We start from the raw sequence: 22,112 nt of genomic DNA on the forward strand, positions 1-22,112 counted from the left end.
TTAATTTCCAGCAGTTTTGTCAAGGTGAGTGTACATGTAGGAAATCTGATTAATTTGAATTCCTTTAATTAGGACAGATGTAGTCCCAAAATAATACTCTTGGAATATTTTTCTAGGAGAGCTTCATGGAACATTCCATTCTCAGGCTTTACCAGTGCTAAGCATGACTGAAAGCTTGTGGTTTTGTGTACTGAGTTCATTCTTCCACCATAACCAAGGAACATTTACAGGCATCTTTTACAGTGCCTCAATTTTTGCCTGTTGTTTTAAACTGGTGTATTTGAGCTTTGTTTTTATAAATTGTCTATTTGAGTAATAGCTTTGGTGTACTTTCTTTGATGCCAATAACAAATATATTTTGCTTTCAGGCGAAATTGCATTTTAGCAGATGAAATGGGTCTCGGCAAAACCATTCAGTCGATTACATTCCTCTACGAGATCCTCCTGGCTGGGATAAGGGGGCCTTTCCTGATCATAGCTCCGCTTTCCACTATCGCAAACTGGGAAAGAGAATTTCGCACATGGACCGACCTAAACGTTGTGGTGTATCACGGCAGCATGATCAGCAGGCAGATGATCCAGCAGTACGAGATGTACTTCAGGGACTCCCAGGTAGCGTAAGGTCGCTTCTGTGCAATATCTTCCCCGTAGTAATGAAAACCTGACTTTACATTATCCATGCCTGTGTCTTAGCGGAAGTAATTTTACATCCGATGACGTGGGGTTTTTTAAGCTTTTTTGCATATCAGAATCTTTAACATATGCTTACTGAGTAAATTTGGTGAGGGTGATTGCAGCAGGATGGATGTTGTTTCAGCATGCTGAGTAATTTTGCAGTTGAATAGCAGTGACGCTGATATTCATGTGGAGATGGAAGTGTACACAGATGGTGGCAGTTGAGTCCTGAATCTGAAGAGCAGTGAGAACAAAAATACAGCCGATGAAGCTCTGTGTTACCTTTAAGTAGCTGTTGATTTCCTTTTCCCAGTGTAAACCAGCATTGTCTGTGTACAGTTTGCTTTTCTGTCTGAAATACTTCACATTAAATGACATGAAAAAACTTGAAATCTGACTATTTTCAAAGCGGGGGTTTTTTGCCTTTTGTATATATTCTGCGTAAATAAACAATTTTCTTAAATTATCATGGTATTTCTACAAAATGGATAAGGCTGGAAACTTTTTTGAAGTAGTGCTAAACATTAAAATTACATGTTGTTTCTCTAGCAAGTTATTGTATACTGGCTTATTGAGGGTCTTACATCACATATTATCTTTGTCAGACCAGTGGAGTAGAGTAAGCTGAATAAAAAGTGTTCATTTAGTTCTTAGGTAATATTTTTATTACTTACTGTATGAGCGCTAAATGTATTACCATCATACACTTTGACTGACTGACTGTACTGTCAGTCTTTCAGATTTTTGCAGGGTTAAAAATGTGATATCTACATGCACCTTCTGAAACAGGTTTATTAGATGGTTTTATCTGTAATTTAAGTCATTAAAATTTTAGGGTTAGAGAATATTGAGTTTGTAGCTATGGATAATTACTCATTAATATTAGAGAGTTATAGAGATGTAATAAATGTGAATGGGATGATAAAACAATTTATAATGTAAAATCTGATGTCTGGCTAGCTCTCGATAAAATTTCAGCGACAAAATCTTTCAACTGAATAGATTCCAGGTAATGTAACAAATGTTGTGTGTTGATGAATCTCTAGGGACGTATCGTTCGAGGTACCTACAGATTCCAAGCCATTATCACAACTTTTGAAATGATTCTTGGTGGGTGTCCAGAGTTAAATGCAATTGAGTGGCGGTGTGTTATTATTGATGAAGCTCACAGACTGAAGAACAAAAATTGCAAACTCTTGGAAGGACTGAAATTAATGAACCTTGTGAGTAATTATGTTTCACTTTTGGATTTGATTCTAGTGAAGTACAGTATGATAATAAATCGCAAAGGTGTTTTACCTGCCAAAAAAGACCTCTCAAGCAGTCTTTTCTCAGGAGATGTCTGTTCCCAATACGTTTTTCAAATGTAATGTAATTTTCGTAGCTGATGCTGGTATGTTTTTGATCAAACAAAATGTGGCAAGTTCTAACTGTAAGCAGAATCTGTTTCCAATTATACTATTCTATAGTTTTGCTTATGATGATTTCATTTTAAATTTGCGTTGTAATTATATTAAAGTTTTTGTGCAGTAATTAACGTTTCAAAACCTAGGAAGTATTTTAAACAGGTTATTTAACAACAGAAGCAAGCAAGTAGTAGTGTTTAAAACAGAATTATTGTCTAGTCTTGTGGTTAAGGTTTTATTTTATATAATGCAAGATTTTTAAAAAGCTGTTACAACCACAAATCTTGAGGCTTTTGATGCATTACTACAAGATGCACCATGATTAGTTTCGCATTGGGTTCTGACTTCATTATTAACTTCAATACACTTGTTGCTCCATATTCTCAGAAGTCATGGTATTTGCTTTCTGATCCATGCTCAGTGTATATTTTCCCCACTATGGAGAGAGAGAGGATGATACATGTGTGAATGTTACAGGCAAAAGTTGACGTGTTCAGTCATTTCTCCATTAAAGATACAGGAAGACAGAATTTAAAGAAAAGCTAGTAGAGGAAGATACTTGTTGTTCTTTTATAAATCTGTTGATCTGTATTGCCTGTGGTACAGCGAACTGGTATTTTCAGGTTGTGACACTCAGACTTAACGCAGAAAAATATGCAGATGTGTGCACATAAGGTCACGTGAGTTTTGTTTCGTCTTATAGGAGCATAAAGTGCTGTTGACGGGTACCCCCCTGCAGAACACGGTAGAAGAATTATTCAGCCTCCTTCATTTTCTTGAACCTTTGCGTTTTCCTGCTGAATCTACGTTCATGCAAGAATTTGGAGACCTTAAAACAGAGGAACAGGTATTACATGTTGAATTAAGTTCAGGTCGAGCTTCGGTGTATAGAAGTGGCTTCCTTGAACGAAAAACTCCCTTTTGGATAGTAACTTATCACTTCCCACCCTCCCCTTCTCTCCCCACATATCACCTGAGAGTTCTTTTGTCAGGCAACTTCTCTGAACTCTGCAGGCAGTAGAAATTAGTTAAGTGTGATATTTTATGTTAAAAGAATTGTTTTCATTTTTTTGGGTCGGTTTTATAGATTTGGCAAATAAGTAGTGAGAATAAAAAGAATAAATATTGAAGTTTTCTGGCTTCATAGGCAGCGTCTTTGCAGACAAGTGCTAAAAAGATATTAATTTACTGGTTTTGGAGTACATTAAAAATTATTTAGTAATTTGGGGTTAAAAATAAAGGCATATCCCATATGGAACATATTTTATAGAAGTGTCAAAAAAAATAGTGATACGGAGTTAATTTTTTTTTTAATTAAACTGCACTGTTACTTTTTCACGTTCCAACAAAGCGTTGTGTTTCATTTAGGTTCAGAAACTGCAGGCTATCCTGAAACCCATGATGCTCAGACGATTGAAGGAAGATGTAGAAAAAAAGCTGGCTCCGAAGGAGGAGACTATAATTGAAGTAGAACTAACTAACATTCAGAAGAAATATTATCGAGCGATTTTGGAGAAAAATTTTGCTTTCTTATCCAAAGGAGCAGGGCAAGCAAATGTGCCCAACCTGGTTAACACTATGATGGAACTCAGAAAGTGTTGCAATCACCCTTATCTCATCAAAGGTAAATACATGATAAGGACTAACTAAAAACTAACTTCTGGCAAGAGATCCAGTCTGTATCTGTCTTCATGGCTTTTCTCGCTTAGTTGTAACTAACTTGGAGGTTTTTCCTGTTTGGAAGAAAATACACGTTAAGCTCTTAAAGTTTTTGATATGATTTCAGTCATAGTGGGACTCCAAAATGCTGTTTTTAAGGGGAGTTTCACCTCATTCCAGGTGTGTTTTCTGTGGCGTTCTGCTTAAAAACTTAAGACTTGTTTTCAGAGAGCATAGAAATAGGTGTTCCTGTAAGGCTTGAGACCCATCCAGAACTTTATTCTGTCTCCAGTAGTGGCTAATGGAGGATATTTGGAGTACAAGCACTGATTTTAGTAGCTTAGTCTGGTATGTATTTGGAGATACTTGTAGCAACACCGATAGATACAGAAATCTATTCTTTGGTAGGTGCTGAAGAGAAAATCCTTGGAGAGTTTAAAGAAACATACAGCCCAAGTGCTCCTGACTTCCATCTGCAAGCAATGATCCAGTCTGCTGGGAAATTGGTTCTTATTGATAAACTTCTTCCAAAAATGAAAGCTGGAGGCCACAAGGTCCTTATCTTCTCTCAAATGGTGCGCTGCCTGGATATTTTGGAGGATTACCTTATACATAAAAGGTAAGATGCTGCATATTCTGTCTCCTTGTTCTCAGTGGGCATATCTTCGCATGTTAGTGCAGGGTTAATGATTACAGCATACCTAAGATTTGATTTTTTTATTTTATTTTATTTTTTTTGCCAATAACGGTGTAACTTGCTGTGTTCTGTGATGGCTTAGCATTTATTCACCAACAAATGAAACATTTCAGAGAACAGCTGAAGAGAGGTGGTTGAGTAAACCATGTGCCTTCAGTTTATTGCTTCTTTTATTAAACATTCTTGTATGTATGTACTGTTTATACACTGCCTGTCAGAAACCGAGTAAGTTCAAGTTCAGTGTTGCTCATCCAAACCTCAGGAAGCCTAGAACGTGTTATTTACATGGTGTTGAACTTGGCCCAGATAGGGTAATGCAGCTCCTTACTCCCAACAGAGTATAAGTACAAAATAGTAAACAACTGGAGGGTTTTTATTTATGTAAAAATAAAAATGTGCTTCCCATCTTTCCTAAATGATTACTGCTCTGAATGTGCGGCAGAACTGAAGTGCCAGCCCAGCCATACAGCAGCTCCTTAGATCGCCTTTTGCTGTCACATTAATAGCACCCTTTGATTATACTGCTGACTCCATGGTAACTAAGAGCTTATTTAAGCACCTGACTAAATACTGTGTATAAAGCCTTAGCACTTAAAACCTAACCTTAAACTTGGTTACAGTCAGTAGTTGCTGTATCAACCTGAAAAACTATAAAAAGGCATCGTTCTGGTTGTTTTAATAGTCCATTTGTTGGAATGTACATACTGCTTTGAAGTGTGTATTTGTCAATGAACTACGTAGTAATACAGAGTTAACATGTAAAAACAGAAAAACTAGTAATAATGTCAGGCCTTCCTGAAGTGGATACTAGAATGTATACTGAACATCATTAGTGGATTATATTAATACCTCTTTTTGTGATAATTTTATATCACTTCTGTGCTGCTATGTTTTTGTTTCATAAAGCTATCTATTTGAACTGAGAGCTCAACAGTTTGTACATTTTATTTTAATAGACTAATTTTAACTTCATCGTAGTACTTATGATGCAGTATAGAAAATATTCCTTTTTCTGTACGGATGTAGCATCTAGACCAGTGCATCATAGCTGCAGGTAGAATCTTCACAAGTCCACGGAAGCCGAAACCTGCTCTGTGCCACTGTTTGATGAGAAATGGTAGAGTGCACACATGATGAGACTAAACGCTGAACAGAATTTGTGGCTGTAGGAGATGGCCGCCTGCCAAAACGCCTGTGGTCCTGCGGATTATCTGCTGTGACAGTTTAGAGCTGATTAGAAGAAAAACGATTGTGAGGCTTTTGACTAGTAGATACACATCCAGCATTTTGCTCCGTTTACAGTGTACAGAAGAATTGCTCCCTTTCTAAGGATTTCACTTGATTTCAGAAGTTTCAGAGGAGTCTTTGTAATTATCAAACATAGCAGAAACGGCAGTTTTACTTCAGGCTTTTAAATGTGCTGGTTTTAGTTTAGAAGGCCTGGAGTCACTGCTGCCTTGATGAAGACTGTTAGAGGTGCTGTCATGTCGCTTCTGTTCCATTTCTCTTAATCTTGGCAGAGCCAATATGCAGTTTGTCCAGTGACAGCTCACCAGGGACCAGTTTCTGCTGGTTACATGGTTGCCCCCAACGCGTTCAGACAATTTGGTATATAACACAAAAGGATGCTGTCCTGCGTCTGAGCCCCTGGACAGGGACCCATGCGGAGTAGCGTGTGAAAAGCTTGCAAGGGTCCATACAGGACTTCAGCTTATGGTGTGTTTTAATGCGTTAGAGTTCCGCGGTAATACGTGTTTCCTGGTATGTATAATCAGGTACTTGCTTTAATGGACAAAGTTCAGAAGAACTTGTCTTAAAATGCTCAGTGTGTGGACCTGCTAATGTGTATTAGTACTACAGAGACATGAGTTCTGTCGTGATTCCTGGTTGTGTTACCCACTGATAATCAAAGTTACTTCACATCACTTCTGTTCACTGTAAAGAATAAATATACAAGTAGGAGATCTGTTCTAATTCTCTTTTAAATTATGAAAAATATTGTATTGATGTGTGTGTGTATCTGTGGCAATTTCCAGATACTTGTATGAACGAATTGATGGGCGAGTACGAGGGAACCTCAGACAAGCCGCCATTGACCGGTTCAGCAAACCAGATTCCGATCGCTTTGTTTTCCTCCTCTGCACCAGGGCTGGTGGTCTGGGCATTAATTTGACTGCAGCAGATACATGTATAATTTTTGATTCTGACTGGAATCCTCAAAATGATCTGCAGGTAAATTCCTTTAACAGTGAGGCATTAGAAGTCAAATCTGGTTGCTTAAATTGAGTCACTTTGAATATTGTCTCTGTTTTGAACATGCATCGTTTTTAAATGTTCAGGGTTTTTTTCAGATATATGTTTAATGTTTTTTGATGAATACTTTCCACTTAAATAGGAGAGGTCATATGGGTTTGTCTGGGTTTAACTTTTTCTTTCAAATGGATTATTCTTTAAAAGCACGACGCAGGTAAACTAAGAGAGCTGATAAAACCCTTCAGATTTTGATGACACTATGAAAGCAGGGGTTAGATTCTGCATATACTGACATAGTTTACGGAAATATATTAATGTTTTAACTGAACAGCTCTATGGAAGAGAATTAATATGTATTCAGAAGCAGTGAATTAATCAAATGTAGGAATTGGATGCTGAAATGCAGTCCATTCTCAAGTTGCATCTCCTTTACTATTTGCTTCTGGAGATCAGATAACTTAGGAGCTAGCCTGTCTTTTTATTTAGTGTTACTGCAAGAGAAATACCATTCAGTAGCCTTCAGCACAGATCATTTGTCTGCATTTTACTGACTACACTGTTTTTAGCAAACTTCACCATGTGGAAAATGTCCAATACCCTCCATCTACTTAAATGTGAATTGACTCTCTTTTGAGTTCATGCTGGTTTTTTTCAGATTGTGCTACAGCAGAAACAATTTCTTAAAAGAATTGTATCCTATTGTAGATTAGTCTAAATTCTCACTGTCGTTCTTCCTCCGAAAGGCTCAGGCCCGTTGTCACCGGATCGGTCAGAACAAAGCAGTGAAGGTCTACAGGCTGATAACGCGCAACTCCTACGAGCGAGAGATGTTTGACAGAGCAAGTCTGAAACTGGGGCTGGATAAGGCTGTTCTACAGAGTATGAGCGGAAGAGAAAACAGTGTCGGTGGTGTATGTAGACTTACTTCTTGAGATAACTTTCCTCTTGTAATCATTTCTAAATTACAGAAGCTCCCATTTTTCTGTTGTTTGTGTCTCTGTTTTTCTAATGTGGGCTAACAGTGCATTTGATATAATGTAAAATGTAGTCAGTTGCTCTGGTAAGTCTTGCACTTTTTCTTGCCTTTAAGGTCTAAGGTAGATAATGTCAAAGTTAAAACAGATAAAAGTTTCCTGTGTTTCCTTGTATGTTTTCATACTAATATTAGGTCTTACTTGAATATGAGATATAAATCTAATCTTAACAGGTCATTTTTTTAACTTATGTTCATCACAGTGTTGAGAACAGCCATAACAATGAAGACACATACCTGTAAAAGTGTGTACTGTAACTACATAACAAAGCATTTCAGCTGTCAATTAGACTTTTCCCTTGGCTTTTAATAACCTAGATTTTAAGTTAATAAATTATAAGGCACAGTTAGGTTGTAGTAATATGGGAAAGGGAAAGAGAAATAGAAAAGACTTTAGGGGATTTTTTTTTTTTTCTCAACTGTCTAAAACCTATTTTATTTGCTCAGATCCAACAACTCTCCAAAAAAGAAATAGAAGATTTGCTTCGAAGAGGTGCCTATGGTGCCATTATGGATGAAGAAGATGAAGGCTCTAAATTCTGTGAGGAAGACATTGACCAAATTTTGCAGCGTCGGACTAAAACTATCACGATTGAGTCGGAAGGAAGGGGCTCCACATTTGCCAAGGTGCGGAAGCAGCAAGTTGTTCTTTGACAGTGTAGAGCTGCAAACGCAATTGAATGTTGTGAAGCTTGTTATTTCTTTGAAAAAGTTATGTTTACTTTTACTTGATGTGTGGGGCATGCTCCTAAAATAGCAGGGAGTGGAGAGTATATATATAATGTATATGGCGGGGGGGAGGCTGAGACTGTACAGTTTTAGGAGTAATAGTCTAGAACAAAATTGGACCAACACTTCCTAATTTGTGGTGGGTAAGAGAAAAACAGTAATGCCATAGCATCCAAAAACCTACGCTGGAAAACTGGGTGAACAGAACAAAAAGTAAGCTTGGACTCCTTAATTTCCAAAGCATGTGCAAATATAGATCTGAACAAATACAAATTCAGGTAAATAAAAAAATACCTAAATAAATAATTTTTAAAAAATCCAAGCAGTATAACTGAGCTTGGAATGTGGGTACTTCACAAATACAGTTGAGGCAATTCCAAAAAAAGGCAAAAACAAACAAACCCATCGGTTTTAAGAATATAAATGTATATTTATTGTTTATAAATGTACATATATTTAGGCTCTTTTATGTCTTGCTGATTGTGGCTTAAACAAGAAATAATCTTCTAAAGAAGAGATGGGAAACCAATTAGGGATCATCATCATCACTGTCTTTTTATCAGAAGAGTTAAAAATTTTTATATGTATTTACTCTTTTCCCAAAAGCAGTGTATCGGGATTTTTTTAAATGCCTTCTGAAATTAAGCTTATTCCATGCTCTCAAGCTTTGATTGTTGGTAGTTTAAACAGTCCTTTGAAATTTCCCTCAAGCGAGTACTTTTGCATGTGATGAAATCCCCAAATGCTGATAAGCCTCTTCAAAAGATTCTATTTTCTTCCATTCAAGTAATTTAGATTCAGACTTCGAAGCAGAAGAATCTTGCCGCTTAATGTTCTTCTCTCCTGATGGTCCATTAGATTTTTCTCATATATTATGGGTCCGATTTTAAAAAATTAAGGGGGAGGAGAACTTTTGAGTTGCTTTACACTGTAAGTAACTTCTGAAGTCTTAACAGCTGCTTGGGAGATTTTGATGAAATGAAGTTATGCAGTTGTCACAGCACGGAGGCACTCAAACTCCACAAACTTTTGAAGTATGATGTTAGTAAGATTTTGTTTTGTTTATTACAGGCTAGTTTTGTTGCATCTGGAAACAGGACTGATATTTCCCTAGATGATCCCAACTTCTGGCAGAAATGGGCCAAAAAAGCAGAAATAGATATAGATGCTATCAGTGGTAGAGTAAGTACTTCGCTTTTTTTTAATGCGTGTTTTTTCAAGTATGTGCTTGCTGTTGAATTCTGGAATAGCAGGTGTAGGACTTCTGTGCTTTTTTGAGTAATACTTCAATAAATCACAGGTTTTGTGCTTGTTACAATAGTTGGTGCATGGATAATCAGCCTGCTGATAGCTTGAGTATTTCCTAGCTCTCTGCTGTCCCAAAAGAGTTTGGGCGTCTTTGATTTTTGTTAAAGACCTGCAAATGGTTGAAAGTGTGTAATTTTTCTGAATGCCCTGTTTCTCTGTCTGTAAATCCTGGGCTGGAACCTGGAAAATAGCTGAGTAATAACTGTATCCATTTTCTAAAACTGAAAGTTGTGTCCTATACTTGAAGACATTCCTATTCAGTTTTAAAAATGTTTCAGTGCCCCTTTTTACTCAGAGACTGCACTGTAGTCGAAGTCTTCAGTTTGGATGAGATATTCAGTGTTGTTTATAACTAATGTACTGGTATCATGGTATGAAACCCCTTTTTTGTTGCCTTAAATACTACAAAATTTTTACTTGCTTTATGGGTGTTTACTGTGATGTCTCTACAAAATACCTATTAATGACATTAGATAGAAATGGATGTTTCTGAACTGAAGCCATCTACTTAAGAAAAACTTACCAACTCTGATAAGGTTTGTTGGAAATCTTGCAGAACAGCCTGGTTATTGATACCCCGAGAATTAGGAAGCAAACCCGGCCCTTCAGTGCCACGAAGGACGAGCTGGCAGAGTTGTCTGAAGTGGAGAGCGAGGGTGACGAAAAACCAAAACTCCGCCGGCCTTGCGACCGTTCCAATGGCTACGGAAGAACAGAGTGCTTCCGGGTGGAAAAAAACTTGCTGGTCTATGGGTATTGTATACGTTCTTCTTCATTCTAGGAAGTTTTTAAAAACTAGTCTTTTTCCACGCACTAAATTGGATTTATGGACTAACTTTCAGCTATACTGGCCATAAAGTGGTGTGTTTGTGTATATAGAATTTATTTAGAGTATGAATTTATGTGAATTTATCATGCACCCTGTATAAATCCATCTCACAATTTGCAGTTGAAGAAACATTAAAGAAGAGAGGTGAAAACCTTTCTTCAAAGGCATTTAACGTGGGCTCTGCATTAGTCTCACTAAAAGTCGTTACAGTAAGTGCTGCAGGCAGGCCCAGAACTCTGTAAATAAATAAATATCTGAAATAAAGGCTTGGTAGGTGACTTGATGTTCGTCATTGCAGAACATCTGGCACTTCCAGGAGGTGCAAAGAGGAACTGAAAATCTAACCAGTTATTTTAAGCATACTTAAATTGATTTGGAAATAAAATCTTAGGTTTTCTCTCACCCACCTGGTAAGATAAATGACAATGTTTTTTTATCGATATGAGTTTCCACCAGTTTTGTGTCTTAAAAGCCTAAAGTAATAATCTGTGGGGTTTTTTAAACAATCAAGTTTTGTTTAAAAGTCTGTTTTAAACAGATGGAGTTTTGTTGCAAGTGTTGCTTTTTTATTTCCACTCCGTAACTTCAGCTGAAGGAAACAAGTGGAAAGCTGACTATATTTTACAGAGAATTTCCCTTTTGTACCAGAAATGTACAGGCTCCCCGAGAGTTTCACTTCCAAGTTCTCATTTGTGTTTCACTCTGGACCAGGTGGGGCCGATGGAGAGAGATTTTGTCCCACGGTCGCTTCAAGAGGCAGCTGAATGAACATGACGTGGAGATAATTTGCCGAGCTCTGTTGGCCTATTGTCTTGTTCACTACAGAGGGGATGAGAAAATCAAAAGTTTTATATGGGATCTCATTACCCCGACAGAGGATGGGCAAACACGAGAGTTACAGAATCACCTTGGTAAGGGCTTGTGTGTTTCTGCAGTTAAATAGCTTTGTGTATGTATGCCTGTGGTACTGGGATAAAAACAGCTAAAAATTTTCTTTGCGTCCTACTTGAAATAAATAGAATTTATTCCAGATACACAGTTCAACTGATGGGAAAAGAAGTGTCATTTCTGCTTTGCTTTGTGTTTGATGGCTCACCCGAATGGTCTGCTGTCCTCTGCGTGAGCTTTCCTTTCATCTCTGTTCATAAGAACCTCTTCTGTTTCATGGTTGGTGACAACACACGCTCCTTTCTTTCCCCATGTGCTTTGTCCTTAGCTGGTGAAATGTACCCCAGAGGTGCTCTAAGAGACAAAAGAGAAAAAAAACCTTGTCTCCAGAGGCTGTGATGCAAGTAGTTTTTCTGCACTGCACGTCACAATGCTGGTGTAGCATATAGGAACCGTTAAGTGTCACGGGGATCTATACCTTCCTGTTGCTGTTACTGTATTATTTTAAATTATATAGGCTTATCAGCCCCTGTGCCTAGAGGAAGAAAAGGAAAAAAAGTGAAGACCCAGGCTAGCACTTTCGATATACACAAAGCAGAATGGCTTCGAAAATACAATCCAGAACATCTGTTGCAAGACGAAGGATACAAAAAGCACATAAAACACCATTGCAACAAGTAAGCAGTAGCCGAAATGTGTATGTCTTTCAATGTTCATGTAAAGATTCCTTTTTATTTTAATTCCTCATTGTCTCAGAAGACTTGAAAGACTTGAGGGGCCTTGTAGCAGCCAAAAGACTGAGGAGTTTGGGAGCACCTGGCAAAGGAATGGAAACCTGGCATGTTTTCTGGGCTCTGAGAATCAGAGCTACAAGCTTGCTGAAAGCTCGTTCGTAGCCATGAATGAGCTTGTTTTAGATAAATCACTTTTCTGTAGCAAAACTTGTCACACTCTACTTGAAAACGTCATACAGCTGTAGTGAAGAATTGAGATAGAGCATGGAGGAGCCGTTGGGGTCGCGTGCCAAGTTCTCAGTGAGCAGGAACGAGAAGGTTGTGTGAAAGCTGCTCCTTGTCGGCCCGCTCGGTTCTTCCAAAGGGAATCGTCTCCGGAGAAGAAGGGAAAGAGCAGTTTGTTTCTAGCAGTATTTTATGAAGCAAGTGAGAAGTGTCCTGCTGGCCCTGGTCTTTGTCTGGGATTTGAAAGAATGTTTGCAATGACACGATTTGTAAAAGTGATCACAATAACAAGCGTTAAGGTGACCTGAGTTGGAGCTTTATCTCCTTATAACTGAAGGATGTTTTAGGAAAATGGTTTGAAAGCTTTGTGATACTACAAAAGACAAAACCAACCACAACTACTGAAAGCTTTTAGAGTGCTAATATTTGTGTTTTTTCTTCTTTGTTTAGGGTTTTGCTTCGAGTAAGAATGCTGTATTACTTAAAACAAGAAGTCATTGGTAATGAATGCCAAAAGGTGTTTAATGGAATTGATGCCAGGTGAACTATAAAGAGGTTTTTTGCTTGTTTACTTTAAATGTAAACTATCAAAGGAAAATTCATAAAACTTCCTAGACCTAAATAAGAAATGTTAAAACCAAGTATTTATATGCTTAGCCTGTGAGAAGAGTGTTTTGGTTACTCTCTGTTTACTAAATGCTTTGTATCAACTTGTCATGAGGAAGTCCCGGTTCTTACTTATGAGTCTAGCTATATAAAGTAAAATAATTTAGCTCAAGCAGACTGAAAAAGTGAGTGAAAGAATTATATACTTTGCTTTCTAATTGGTGGGATTTTCCTGCCTCTTTATGCACGCTTTTAGTTATGTGCTGCACATTCCATTAATTTTTTTTTTTTTTTTTTAATGGAAGTATTGCCATTTGGAAATTCGTAACTCACTGCAACGGGAGCTTGCGGTAGATGGAAAGTTTTAATTTGGTTCAGAAAGCTTGAAGAGAGAAGTTTAAAAATCCCACTGAAAGTACAAATGTAGAAAGAGAAAATAAAGATTTGTTTCTTCCTCTGAATGTTACTGATGTTGCTGTGCTGTTGGTGATTCTCCTTAGTGAAATTGATGTTTGGGTCCCTGAGCCAGATCACTCTGAAGTTCCTGCCGAGTGGTGGGATGCAGAAGCAGATAAATCCCTTCTCATTGGAGTTTTTAAACATGGTGAGTAATATGGATGACTACACGTGTACTTCCCCAGCCCTGAGAATAAACAACCTACAGTCAGTTTTTTATAGCTCACTCTGAAAGTGAATTCATGGCACTTTTTTTTCCTTTATAGGTTATGAAAAATACAACACGATCAGGGCAGACCCAGCGCTGTGCTTCTTGGAAAGGGTTGGCAAGCCAGATGAAAAAGCAGTTGCTGCCGAACAGAGAGCAAATGATTATATGGATGGGTATGAGCACTTAAAACTGAGCATGAATGTTTCGGGGCCTTAAAGACTGAATTTATCTGTTGTACTTTGTTTTCTTCTTAACTGGTTTTATACTATTGGATGTCACTTTTGTGAAGAACACTACTTTGATTTTCCTCCCACAGAGTGGAAAAGAGTTAGGAACAGTTTAACAACCATTGAAGTTTGGGATTTCATGGTTAAAGGAAAAATGCAGCAACCTGTTGTTAACCAGGGCTCTACCATGTGTTGCTGTGTCAGAAATATTACTTAGACACTGAAGTGCAAAATCCTTCAGAGGCGAAGTGCTACAGACCTATTTAGCTTGATTGCAGGTGTGTCAGCGTGGCGTATGAGCCTTGTGTAGCTAACCAGTGACACCAGGAGACCATTTAGAGTATCACTGGTTAACTGCCGGCAGGGAGAAGTGCTTTTATTCGTTGCTTCATCAGTGAGGTCAGCAGCTGCGGTCATAACAAATATCTTTGAATGAGAGAGCAAATTGGGGGGACGGGATTCAAGCCAAAGCTGCCTTGAAATATTTTTGTTGCTTCTTGTACAAAATTAAATACAGTATATATAACTAAATCTAAATGAATTTTGCTTAATTGAAAAGAGTGTAAGGACTTCTAAACTATTACTAAGAGTGGTTCTTTTGTGTTGAAATTTTAACAGGGATGTAGAAGATCCAGAATATAAACCAGCACCAGCATTGTTTAAAGATGACATAGAGGTATAGTAGGCACCTATGAATAGCTCCTTTTAACACACTTAGAATGTAATACTTCCACCTTTTCTTTGAGCAAATTATTACATTTTTCTATATTTTTCTAAATTGCGAGAACTTACTCAATTTCTTTCTGCAGCTGGGGGGAGTGGGAGGGAGTTGTATAATTCTGTTGTATGCCTTGTTAACCATTTGTCTGAAATATGTGTTACTCTCCCTCTTTGTCATATTTATGAGTTGTCTGTGTGATTTAAGTTGAACCAAAGTTTCTGGAGAGGGGCTACGTTTTAAATTTTACTTCACTTTCGTTTTTCGACAGGATGATGTTTCATCCCCGGGTGATCTAGTAATAGCAGATGGAGGTAAATATATAAAAATTCAAGTCTGAGCCCATTCAGTCTGTTTTGAATTGTTTCCTTCTCCTGACCCTTAGCTAAAATGTATCTAGATTGCCTAGTGTGGAACCACAGGCACCAGCAATTAACAACTTGTTTTTCCTGTGACTTTGTTTTAATATAGATGGACAAATGATGGAAGGAGACAAAATCTATTGGCCCACTCAGTCTGCCTTAACAACACGTCTTCGCCGCCTAATAACAGCTTATCAACGAACAAGTAAAAATCGGCAGGCCCAGCAGATCCAGCCAGCATTCCCAGTACAAACCAGTATGATGCAGCCTCCGTATGAGGAAGCTGCTCTGAATCCAAAGATGGCTGCTAAGATTGAAAGACAGCAAAGGTACCTGCAGCATGCGAATACACATTTTTAATACATCCTGATATAAAAAATATTGAAGAAATAATAATTGCTAGCTGTGTGAAATAGTGAAGAAAATGACAGGATTTAAATTTTTTTTTTTCTTGGTGATCAAGATGGACGAGAAGAGAAGAAGCTGACTTCTACAGAGTTGTGTCCACATTTGGCGTGGTGTTTGATCCTGAAAGGGGACGGTTTGACTGGACCAAATTTCGAGCGATGGCTCGGCTGCACAAGAAAACGGACGAGAGCCTGGAGAAGTACTTGTATGCGTTTATGTCCATGTGCCGGAGAGTCTGTCGTCTCCCCTCAAAAGAAGGTGGGTGTATATATTTTTACTTTTGGTTTTATCTTTAATTTCTGTTGCCAGTGCTTATCTTGAAAAGGGTTTTCTTTCATGTGTTGCGAAATAAAAATGGGGCAGAAGGCAAAAAGGAAACATGGTAAGTGTAAAATCGAAAGCTTATAACGGGGAGACATATATGAACGGATTAAAGCCGTCTTCTTGTATTGATTTGCAGTGGTTTTTTTTTTTTTGCCAGATTCTCACCTTTATTTTGTTTTACTGCAGAACTCGTAGACCCAAACATCTTTATCCAACCAATTACAGAGGAACGTGCTTCTCGGACTTTGTATCGCATTGAGCTCCTAAGGAAGGTGCGAGAACAGGCTCTTAGACACCCACAGTTGTTCGAGCGACTAAAACTATGCCAGCCAAACCCAGACTTACCCGTCTGGTGGGAGTGTGGGACTCATGACAGGGATTTACTTATTGGAGCTGCTAAACATGGAGTTAGCAGGACGGATTATCACATTCTTCGTGACCCTGAACTCTCATTTATGTCTGCCCAGAGGAACTATAATCAAAATAAAGTGGCACTCTCAAGGACTTCTACTCCACTCTTGCATCAGTACCAGATGGCATTATCTGCTTCTCCTCTGACACCTCAATCAAGATTGTCAGATGCTAAAGTGAATGCTTTTGAGGACACAAAAGCTAAAAATGAAAATCTGAAAGAGGACCTTCAGTCTTCTGAAGAGGAATCTATGTCTACAGAGGAGACACAGACAATAATGAAATCTGAACCTTTGAGTCCGAGAAACGGCGCACCGATACAAAATGCCGACCACAAACCCAGCATGAGGACAGAGACAGACAGGCGCATGGTGGCTGCAAGGACAGAGCCTCTAACTCCAAACCCAGCTTCCAAAAAACAGAGGGTCAGCAAAAGGGGGTCTGACTCCAGCTCTGACTCAGACTCTGACTCAGATAGATCATCCTGTTCTTCCAGGTCATCTTCTTCATCCTCTTCGTCTTCCTCATCTTGTTCCCACTCTCGATCAGGCTCTAGCTCTTCATCGTCTTCATCTTGTTCTTCAGCATCTTCATCCTCCTCGTCGTCATCCTCCTCCTCATCATCGTCGTCATCGTCATCATCTGAAGAGAGTGATAGTGATGAAGAGGAGACACAAAAGCGTGGTATGTGTGTAGTCGTATTTCTGCAGTATGCTCTTAAACGAAACGAGTTTATTCTTAATGGAAAAGTGTTTAAAAAGGATGTTAAATCTGACAAAAGTAAACTTAAACATATTTGCTTGATTATTCAAGTGAGTTGGAAGGATTGCAGGGATACACCATTTTCTGTGTTTCATACAGTGCCTTGGATGAGGTACTTGGGGTTTGCTGACTGATTCCCTAGGCAAGGTTACTGTGCGTGTGCTTCATGTGTGGAACGAGAGCTGAATGGCTAATGTGTTCTGGAAATAGAATATATACGTATATATCTCTATCTATATATATACACTGTGAATTCCCTACTACTGTTCCCTTTTCTTCCTAGAGATTCTGTTGGTTTCCCCGTTTGTTTTTTCCACTTCTGCTCACCTGTCTTTGTGGCTTCCTTATTGTCTTTTCATGAAATCTGCAAGCTTTCTTTTGTCCAAGTAATGTAAGCTGCTTTTTTTGGAAACTGGAAGTGGCCAAGCAGTGTACTTGCGCTGAAAGCTTAAAACAGTTAAACACTTAAAAATATGTACCTGCTTAGGAAAGACTGAGGTGATTATAGAGCATAGAACCAAATAACACAGAGACACTTTTGGATGCTTCAACATAGAAGCAAAAACTTCAGCGAAGTGATATAAAATTAATAAACCAACCAATGCTTACTTAATATGTTCCTTATAAAGTGTCCTCTACTCTTGCCCCACTGAAACTCAGAATGTGAAAATATTTCTCTGCTGTGCAATAACAAAAGGTAATAGAAAAAGGAAACAGCAGTGGGATTACAGCATAAGTAAGAAAGATATTTTTTTTTTCCAGTACCTGAGGGAAAAAGGTATTTTGCTAATCAGATGGATCTTCTAGTCTGTGGAAATGGTAAATGGAAACCATAGGATTAATTTACTGGGAAAATGATTACTGGGCAAGTGAAATGCTGTGATTAAGATGCTGCTGCCTGTAATAGGGGAAGGATATTTCAGAGGAAGCAGTTGTGTGCAAACATTAAAACAGTGAGAGAAGAAGAATGTTTATGTGACATAAATATTTAGATCTAGGTGGTGGATCCTGTAACATGTGCTACATGTCCAAATATTAGGCTCACTTTCTGCCAGCCCAGTCTGTTTAGGCGAGTAATTGTGCCATCCTCAGATTGCAGAGTCTCGTACATCATTCAGCCTTTCTGTTGGTGGCTGGTTTGCTGTAACTTGGTGTTGAAGAGATTGGTAAACACTGAAAAGTTCTCCTGACTTCCTCTGCATTGTCATTTTAAGCCCAGCTTTTGTTTCTTATGTTGTGCAGTGATCGTGGACCGTTGCCATACTTCTGTCATTTGAAACATCTTTTAAAGGAGAGCTGAATTGTGTCAGATGAGTCAATACATCGCTATTGCTTAGGAGGAATTTCAGTTCTGTAGGATTGTCCTTGAATACTCTTATTGGTTGTGCTGATGTAGTATTTACCTTTTCAGGCAGCACTTTTTTTTTTTTCCTCTTTTAGTTTCAGGCTGTTTCCCCATGTCGTAGTGAAACCTACATTGTTGTCTGGATGGGGGCAAAAATAAAATAATAATGAGAAGTATAGGGAAGTCAGAGGACACGCTGGAAAGATACTAGGAAAAAATCCTCTGTGATTAAAACTTTAAAAATTAGATGATGCAGGCACGTGTGTTAAGATGTGAAACATCCAGCATTCCACCCAGTAAATGAAATGGGGTGGTTTTTTAAAGTAGTATCCCAATAGATTTGCCATGTTCTGGTGACACCTTTAGTTTCAATTTAATTCTGTATTTTAGTGCATGTTGGCTTACAAAGAAAATATATTAAAGTGAGGACTATCAGATTAGTCCGAAGCCTGTCTGTTTTCAATAGCTAGGTGTTTGATACATTAAGCTCTTGAAACATTACCAGGAATACGCGTGGAATTTGCAAGCCTGAAAAAAGAAACAGATTAATTCTTCAGTTTAACTTTGTGTTCGGACTTCCTCTGAACATTGTTCTTTGTTTTCTTCACCTGAAGCTATTACAGTGATGTTTTAACTTCTTTACGACATCAAATAATCCCAGTGGTTTTATTTAGCAGGAGGAACCCCACATATAAAAGCGTATGATGAAGAGAGTGTGGCCTCTCTGAGTACAACGCAAGACGAGACGCAGGACAGTTTCCAGATGAACAACGGGACACCGAATTCCAGTTACCTCCTGCAAGGTGGATACATGTTGGCTGCATCCTACTGGCCAAAGGCAAGTTTATAATACTTTGAAAACCAAAGTTGTAAGAGAAGGTGGGTTGTGATGTGACTATTCAATTAAATGCGATAAAACCATACCACCGAGTTGTGGAGAGATCTTGGAAAAAAAAGAATTTTGTTCATGGTAAATTATAGTAAAATTATGACAAAGCATTTTATACGTCGGTTGTATAGCTGTATCTGTAAAAGAGAACATTCGCATAGGAAACAAAACTGTAAAGGAAGCATATTTAAGATGAAGATAATTTATGAAGCATAACGATGTTCAGAGTGTACAAAATCAAACTTATTTAAATATAGGGGAGAGTCTCGAACTTGGCAAAAACATGCTTGCTTACAGAACAGGTTACTTCAGTGTTCACATTTTTTATTCGCCAAATAACTGCACTCTGAAATTATCAGAACACCTGGTAGTTTTTGGAGTCTACATGTACTTAGCTGAGTGTACTGGGATTCGATCTGCGTGTTATGCGGGTGTTTGAAGTCAGATCTGTGTTCAGTGTCTTAAAGACCATGGATGAGGAATAACATGGTTTCAAAAGCTAAAGAAAGACGTGAATAAAAGTCTGTAGATGTAGTTTTATGAACACTGTTTGCCACGTGCAGTCTGGTGCTGCTTGCAGGTTGAGACCTGCTACCAGGGAGTCAAAACCAGACCTACACATACTACTTCGGTAGTTACTGTATCTCTCCTTTAAAAATCAGTGAAATAACGTGTTTCAAGCTTTTTCATGCCCCAGACCCTGTATAGTTGAGTGTGTATTTTTTTACAGGTGGTGAAATTAAGTACAGAGGTGGCTTTTACAAACTTCTACATTGGTACAAATCCAGGAACTTAGAAATCTGAAGTCCAAGTCCAGTGATTAAAAATATTATAATTTCTCTTCTTTCTAGAATTGGAAGATAAAACATAAAAGCAATGTGTGCAATGTTGGTAAGCGTTACCCTTGCATTTCCTCTGTTGTTTTAGGATCGAGTTATGATTAACCGTCTTGACAGTATTTGTCAAACGGTGTTGAAAGGTAAATGGCCTTCAGCCAGACGGAGCTACGACAGCAACACGGTGGCCTCGTTCTACACAACCAAACTGCTGGACAGCCCCGGGGCAGCCGCCGATTACAGCGAGCCCAGCGCACCCACACCCCCTCTCGCGGGGCTGAAAGAAGAATACGATCAGTCACCGCAGATGTCAAAGGTGAAGAAGCATGTACGAGAAAAGGAGTTTACAGTGAAAATCAATGACGTATGTTTATTTTTATTGCCCTAGGACCTGGTTGCGATTGCGGTGTTGCGGCATGCTTTACCTGCAAGTGGCTGCCTGCTCTCACTCTCACTCCCTTCAGACACTTGTTTGTGGGTCTGCTGCTTCTGGGCATTGTGTGTCTGGGCTTCGGGTTTGGATTTTTGGGTTTCGTTTGGGTTTTATTGTTTTATTTTATTTGCATAAGCCCCTAGAAGGAATCGTTGTTCTTTCTCTGGATTGAAATGTTGCCATTCTGGTGCTTCTCAGCATGTTTTATGCTGTTTCTAAGAAATCTGGTTAGCAAAAAAAGGTATTTCTCTTTGGATTTTTTTAAACGTTTCAGCATGTCCTATCCAGCAAGTGCTGGATTATTACATGGACTTTTAGAGGGTTATAGGTGAATTTCCCAGTTGAAGTGCAAGCTGGAAGCTTTAAATATTTTTCTTATCTGTAGTTTGCGACCTGTTCGTAGCACATAAAAATGTATGAAAACTTCTTCTTGTAACTGGGTTTGGCATTTCTTTAGGACTGGATTAGAGCACTGGACAGCTGTTCAGTGTCTGAGTTTTTCAGTTAAGATAGTAGATAATTTGAAGTTCATGTTCATAGAAGCAACTCCACAAAATTTCTATTCAGATTTCTTCTTCACACGGAGGACACCCAAGATTTGGTTTAAGGTCTAATACAATCTTTTCATTCTTCCTTAACTCTTCTGGAATAACTGTTTGTATGCGAGAATCCTGATTATGAAGTAGTCATTTCTGCTTCAGAAGAGACTATTCTAACCCTGGTATTTATTTAACAGGAAGGTGGTTTGAAATTGACTTTTCAGAAGCAGGGACTGTCTCAGAAAAGGCCGTTTGAAAGCGAGGAAGGTGCATTGGGACAGCAGCAATACCTGGCTCGGCTGCGCGAACTCCAGAACGCTTCAGAAACCAGCCTTGTCACCTTCCCCAAATCACTTCCTGAATCAGGTACATGGAACGTCAGAGGCCATAAGGGTCAGGAGAAAATACATTCTTCTGTTGGTCTTTATGCACAGGTGGTGGAGAGAGATGTTTGTGATGTTATTTGTGCTAAACTGCAGTCTGGAGGGATTGTCAGCAGTGTGTTAGTGAAACTGGGCACCTCAGCTGAGCTATGAGGTTGTCAGTTCTGTACTGTTCATTTATTAGAAGGATGCCATTATAAACACCCCTACCAGAAGGTTTTAATAATTCTCAAGTGCATCACTCTACACTGATGGGAATCAGTTTAAATCAGAACTTAATGTGGCTAGTTTGTAAGTAAGGATGTAGCGTTCCAGATTAATGCCTATGTCAATTTGCACTTTTCGTATTCTTTCTGGTCCCTCTTGTAAGGGAACAATGGACCACAATAGTCTAGAACCAATTTTTGGCTTATAGCTAAAAACGTACAGGTTATTTTCATGAAAGAATCACAGTAGGTGTACACTGACAAATAAAAATGAGCCTAAAGTGAGCAATTAAATATGGAATAAATATTTGAAATTATTAAAATTGGGTGCTTGATTTAAGCCAGCTTCTGATTAAATTACTGCAGTTTGTTGAGCTCGCATACATAGGCGGATGAGAACATTTCCTTGAAAAAAAATACTACCCTTCAATTGCATTTTATATTTAATTGTTCCTTTTGCAACATACCACTAAGATCTTGTTATAAATATGTGTTTAGGGATGTCTGCCTCTGAGCGTGTGTGTGATATCAGCAGTTTTTGACAGCTCTCCTGCCTGTAC

At 38.5% G+C, this 22,112-nt stretch overlaps 1 protein-coding gene across 7 annotated transcripts in view; it reads left to right on the top strand.

Annotated features, from left to right (window-relative positions):
• Nucleotides 1-22,112, top strand: part of CHD9 (chromodomain helicase DNA binding protein 9) — a 91,698-nt gene that overhangs the window by 61,006 nt on the left and 8,580 nt on the right. For 6 of the 7 annotated variants that reach the window (XM_065641272.1, XM_065641265.1, XM_065641266.1 and 3 more), the window contains 23 exons: nucleotides 369-612; nucleotides 1,722-1,898; nucleotides 2,785-2,928; nucleotides 3,450-3,705; nucleotides 4,149-4,359; nucleotides 6,474-6,669; nucleotides 7,434-7,601; nucleotides 8,171-8,350; nucleotides 9,524-9,634; nucleotides 10,317-10,513; nucleotides 11,301-11,500; nucleotides 11,995-12,154; nucleotides 12,887-12,976; nucleotides 13,543-13,646; nucleotides 13,765-13,882; nucleotides 14,555-14,612; nucleotides 14,926-14,968; nucleotides 15,126-15,345; nucleotides 15,480-15,682; nucleotides 15,935-16,843; nucleotides 18,941-19,104; nucleotides 20,083-20,355; nucleotides 21,161-21,329. In XM_065641272.1, the coding sequence (XP_065497344.1) occupies nucleotides 369-612; nucleotides 1,722-1,898; nucleotides 2,785-2,928; nucleotides 3,450-3,705; nucleotides 4,149-4,359; nucleotides 6,474-6,669; nucleotides 7,434-7,601; nucleotides 8,171-8,350; nucleotides 9,524-9,634; nucleotides 10,317-10,513; nucleotides 11,301-11,500; nucleotides 11,995-12,154; nucleotides 12,887-12,976; nucleotides 13,543-13,646; nucleotides 13,765-13,882; nucleotides 14,555-14,612; nucleotides 14,926-14,968; nucleotides 15,126-15,345; nucleotides 15,480-15,682; nucleotides 15,935-16,843; nucleotides 18,941-19,104; nucleotides 20,083-20,355; nucleotides 21,161-21,329 (4,595 nt within the window). The remainder of the gene's footprint in view (nucleotides 1-368; nucleotides 613-1,721; nucleotides 1,899-2,784; nucleotides 2,929-3,449; nucleotides 3,706-4,148; nucleotides 4,360-6,473; nucleotides 6,670-7,433; nucleotides 7,602-8,170; nucleotides 8,351-9,523; nucleotides 9,635-10,316; nucleotides 10,514-11,300; nucleotides 11,501-11,994; nucleotides 12,155-12,886; nucleotides 12,977-13,542; nucleotides 13,647-13,764; nucleotides 13,883-14,554; nucleotides 14,613-14,925; nucleotides 14,969-15,125; nucleotides 15,346-15,479; nucleotides 15,683-15,934; nucleotides 16,844-18,940; nucleotides 19,105-20,082; nucleotides 20,356-21,160; nucleotides 21,330-22,112) is intronic. The other variant, XM_065641268.1, reaches the window with a different exon arrangement.

Source organism: Caloenas nicobarica, chromosome 9, assembly GCF_036013445.1.
Source record: "Caloenas nicobarica isolate bCalNic1 chromosome 9, bCalNic1.hap1, whole genome shotgun sequence".
Taxonomy (NCBI): Eukaryota; Metazoa; Chordata; class Aves; order Columbiformes; family Columbidae; genus Caloenas; species Caloenas nicobarica.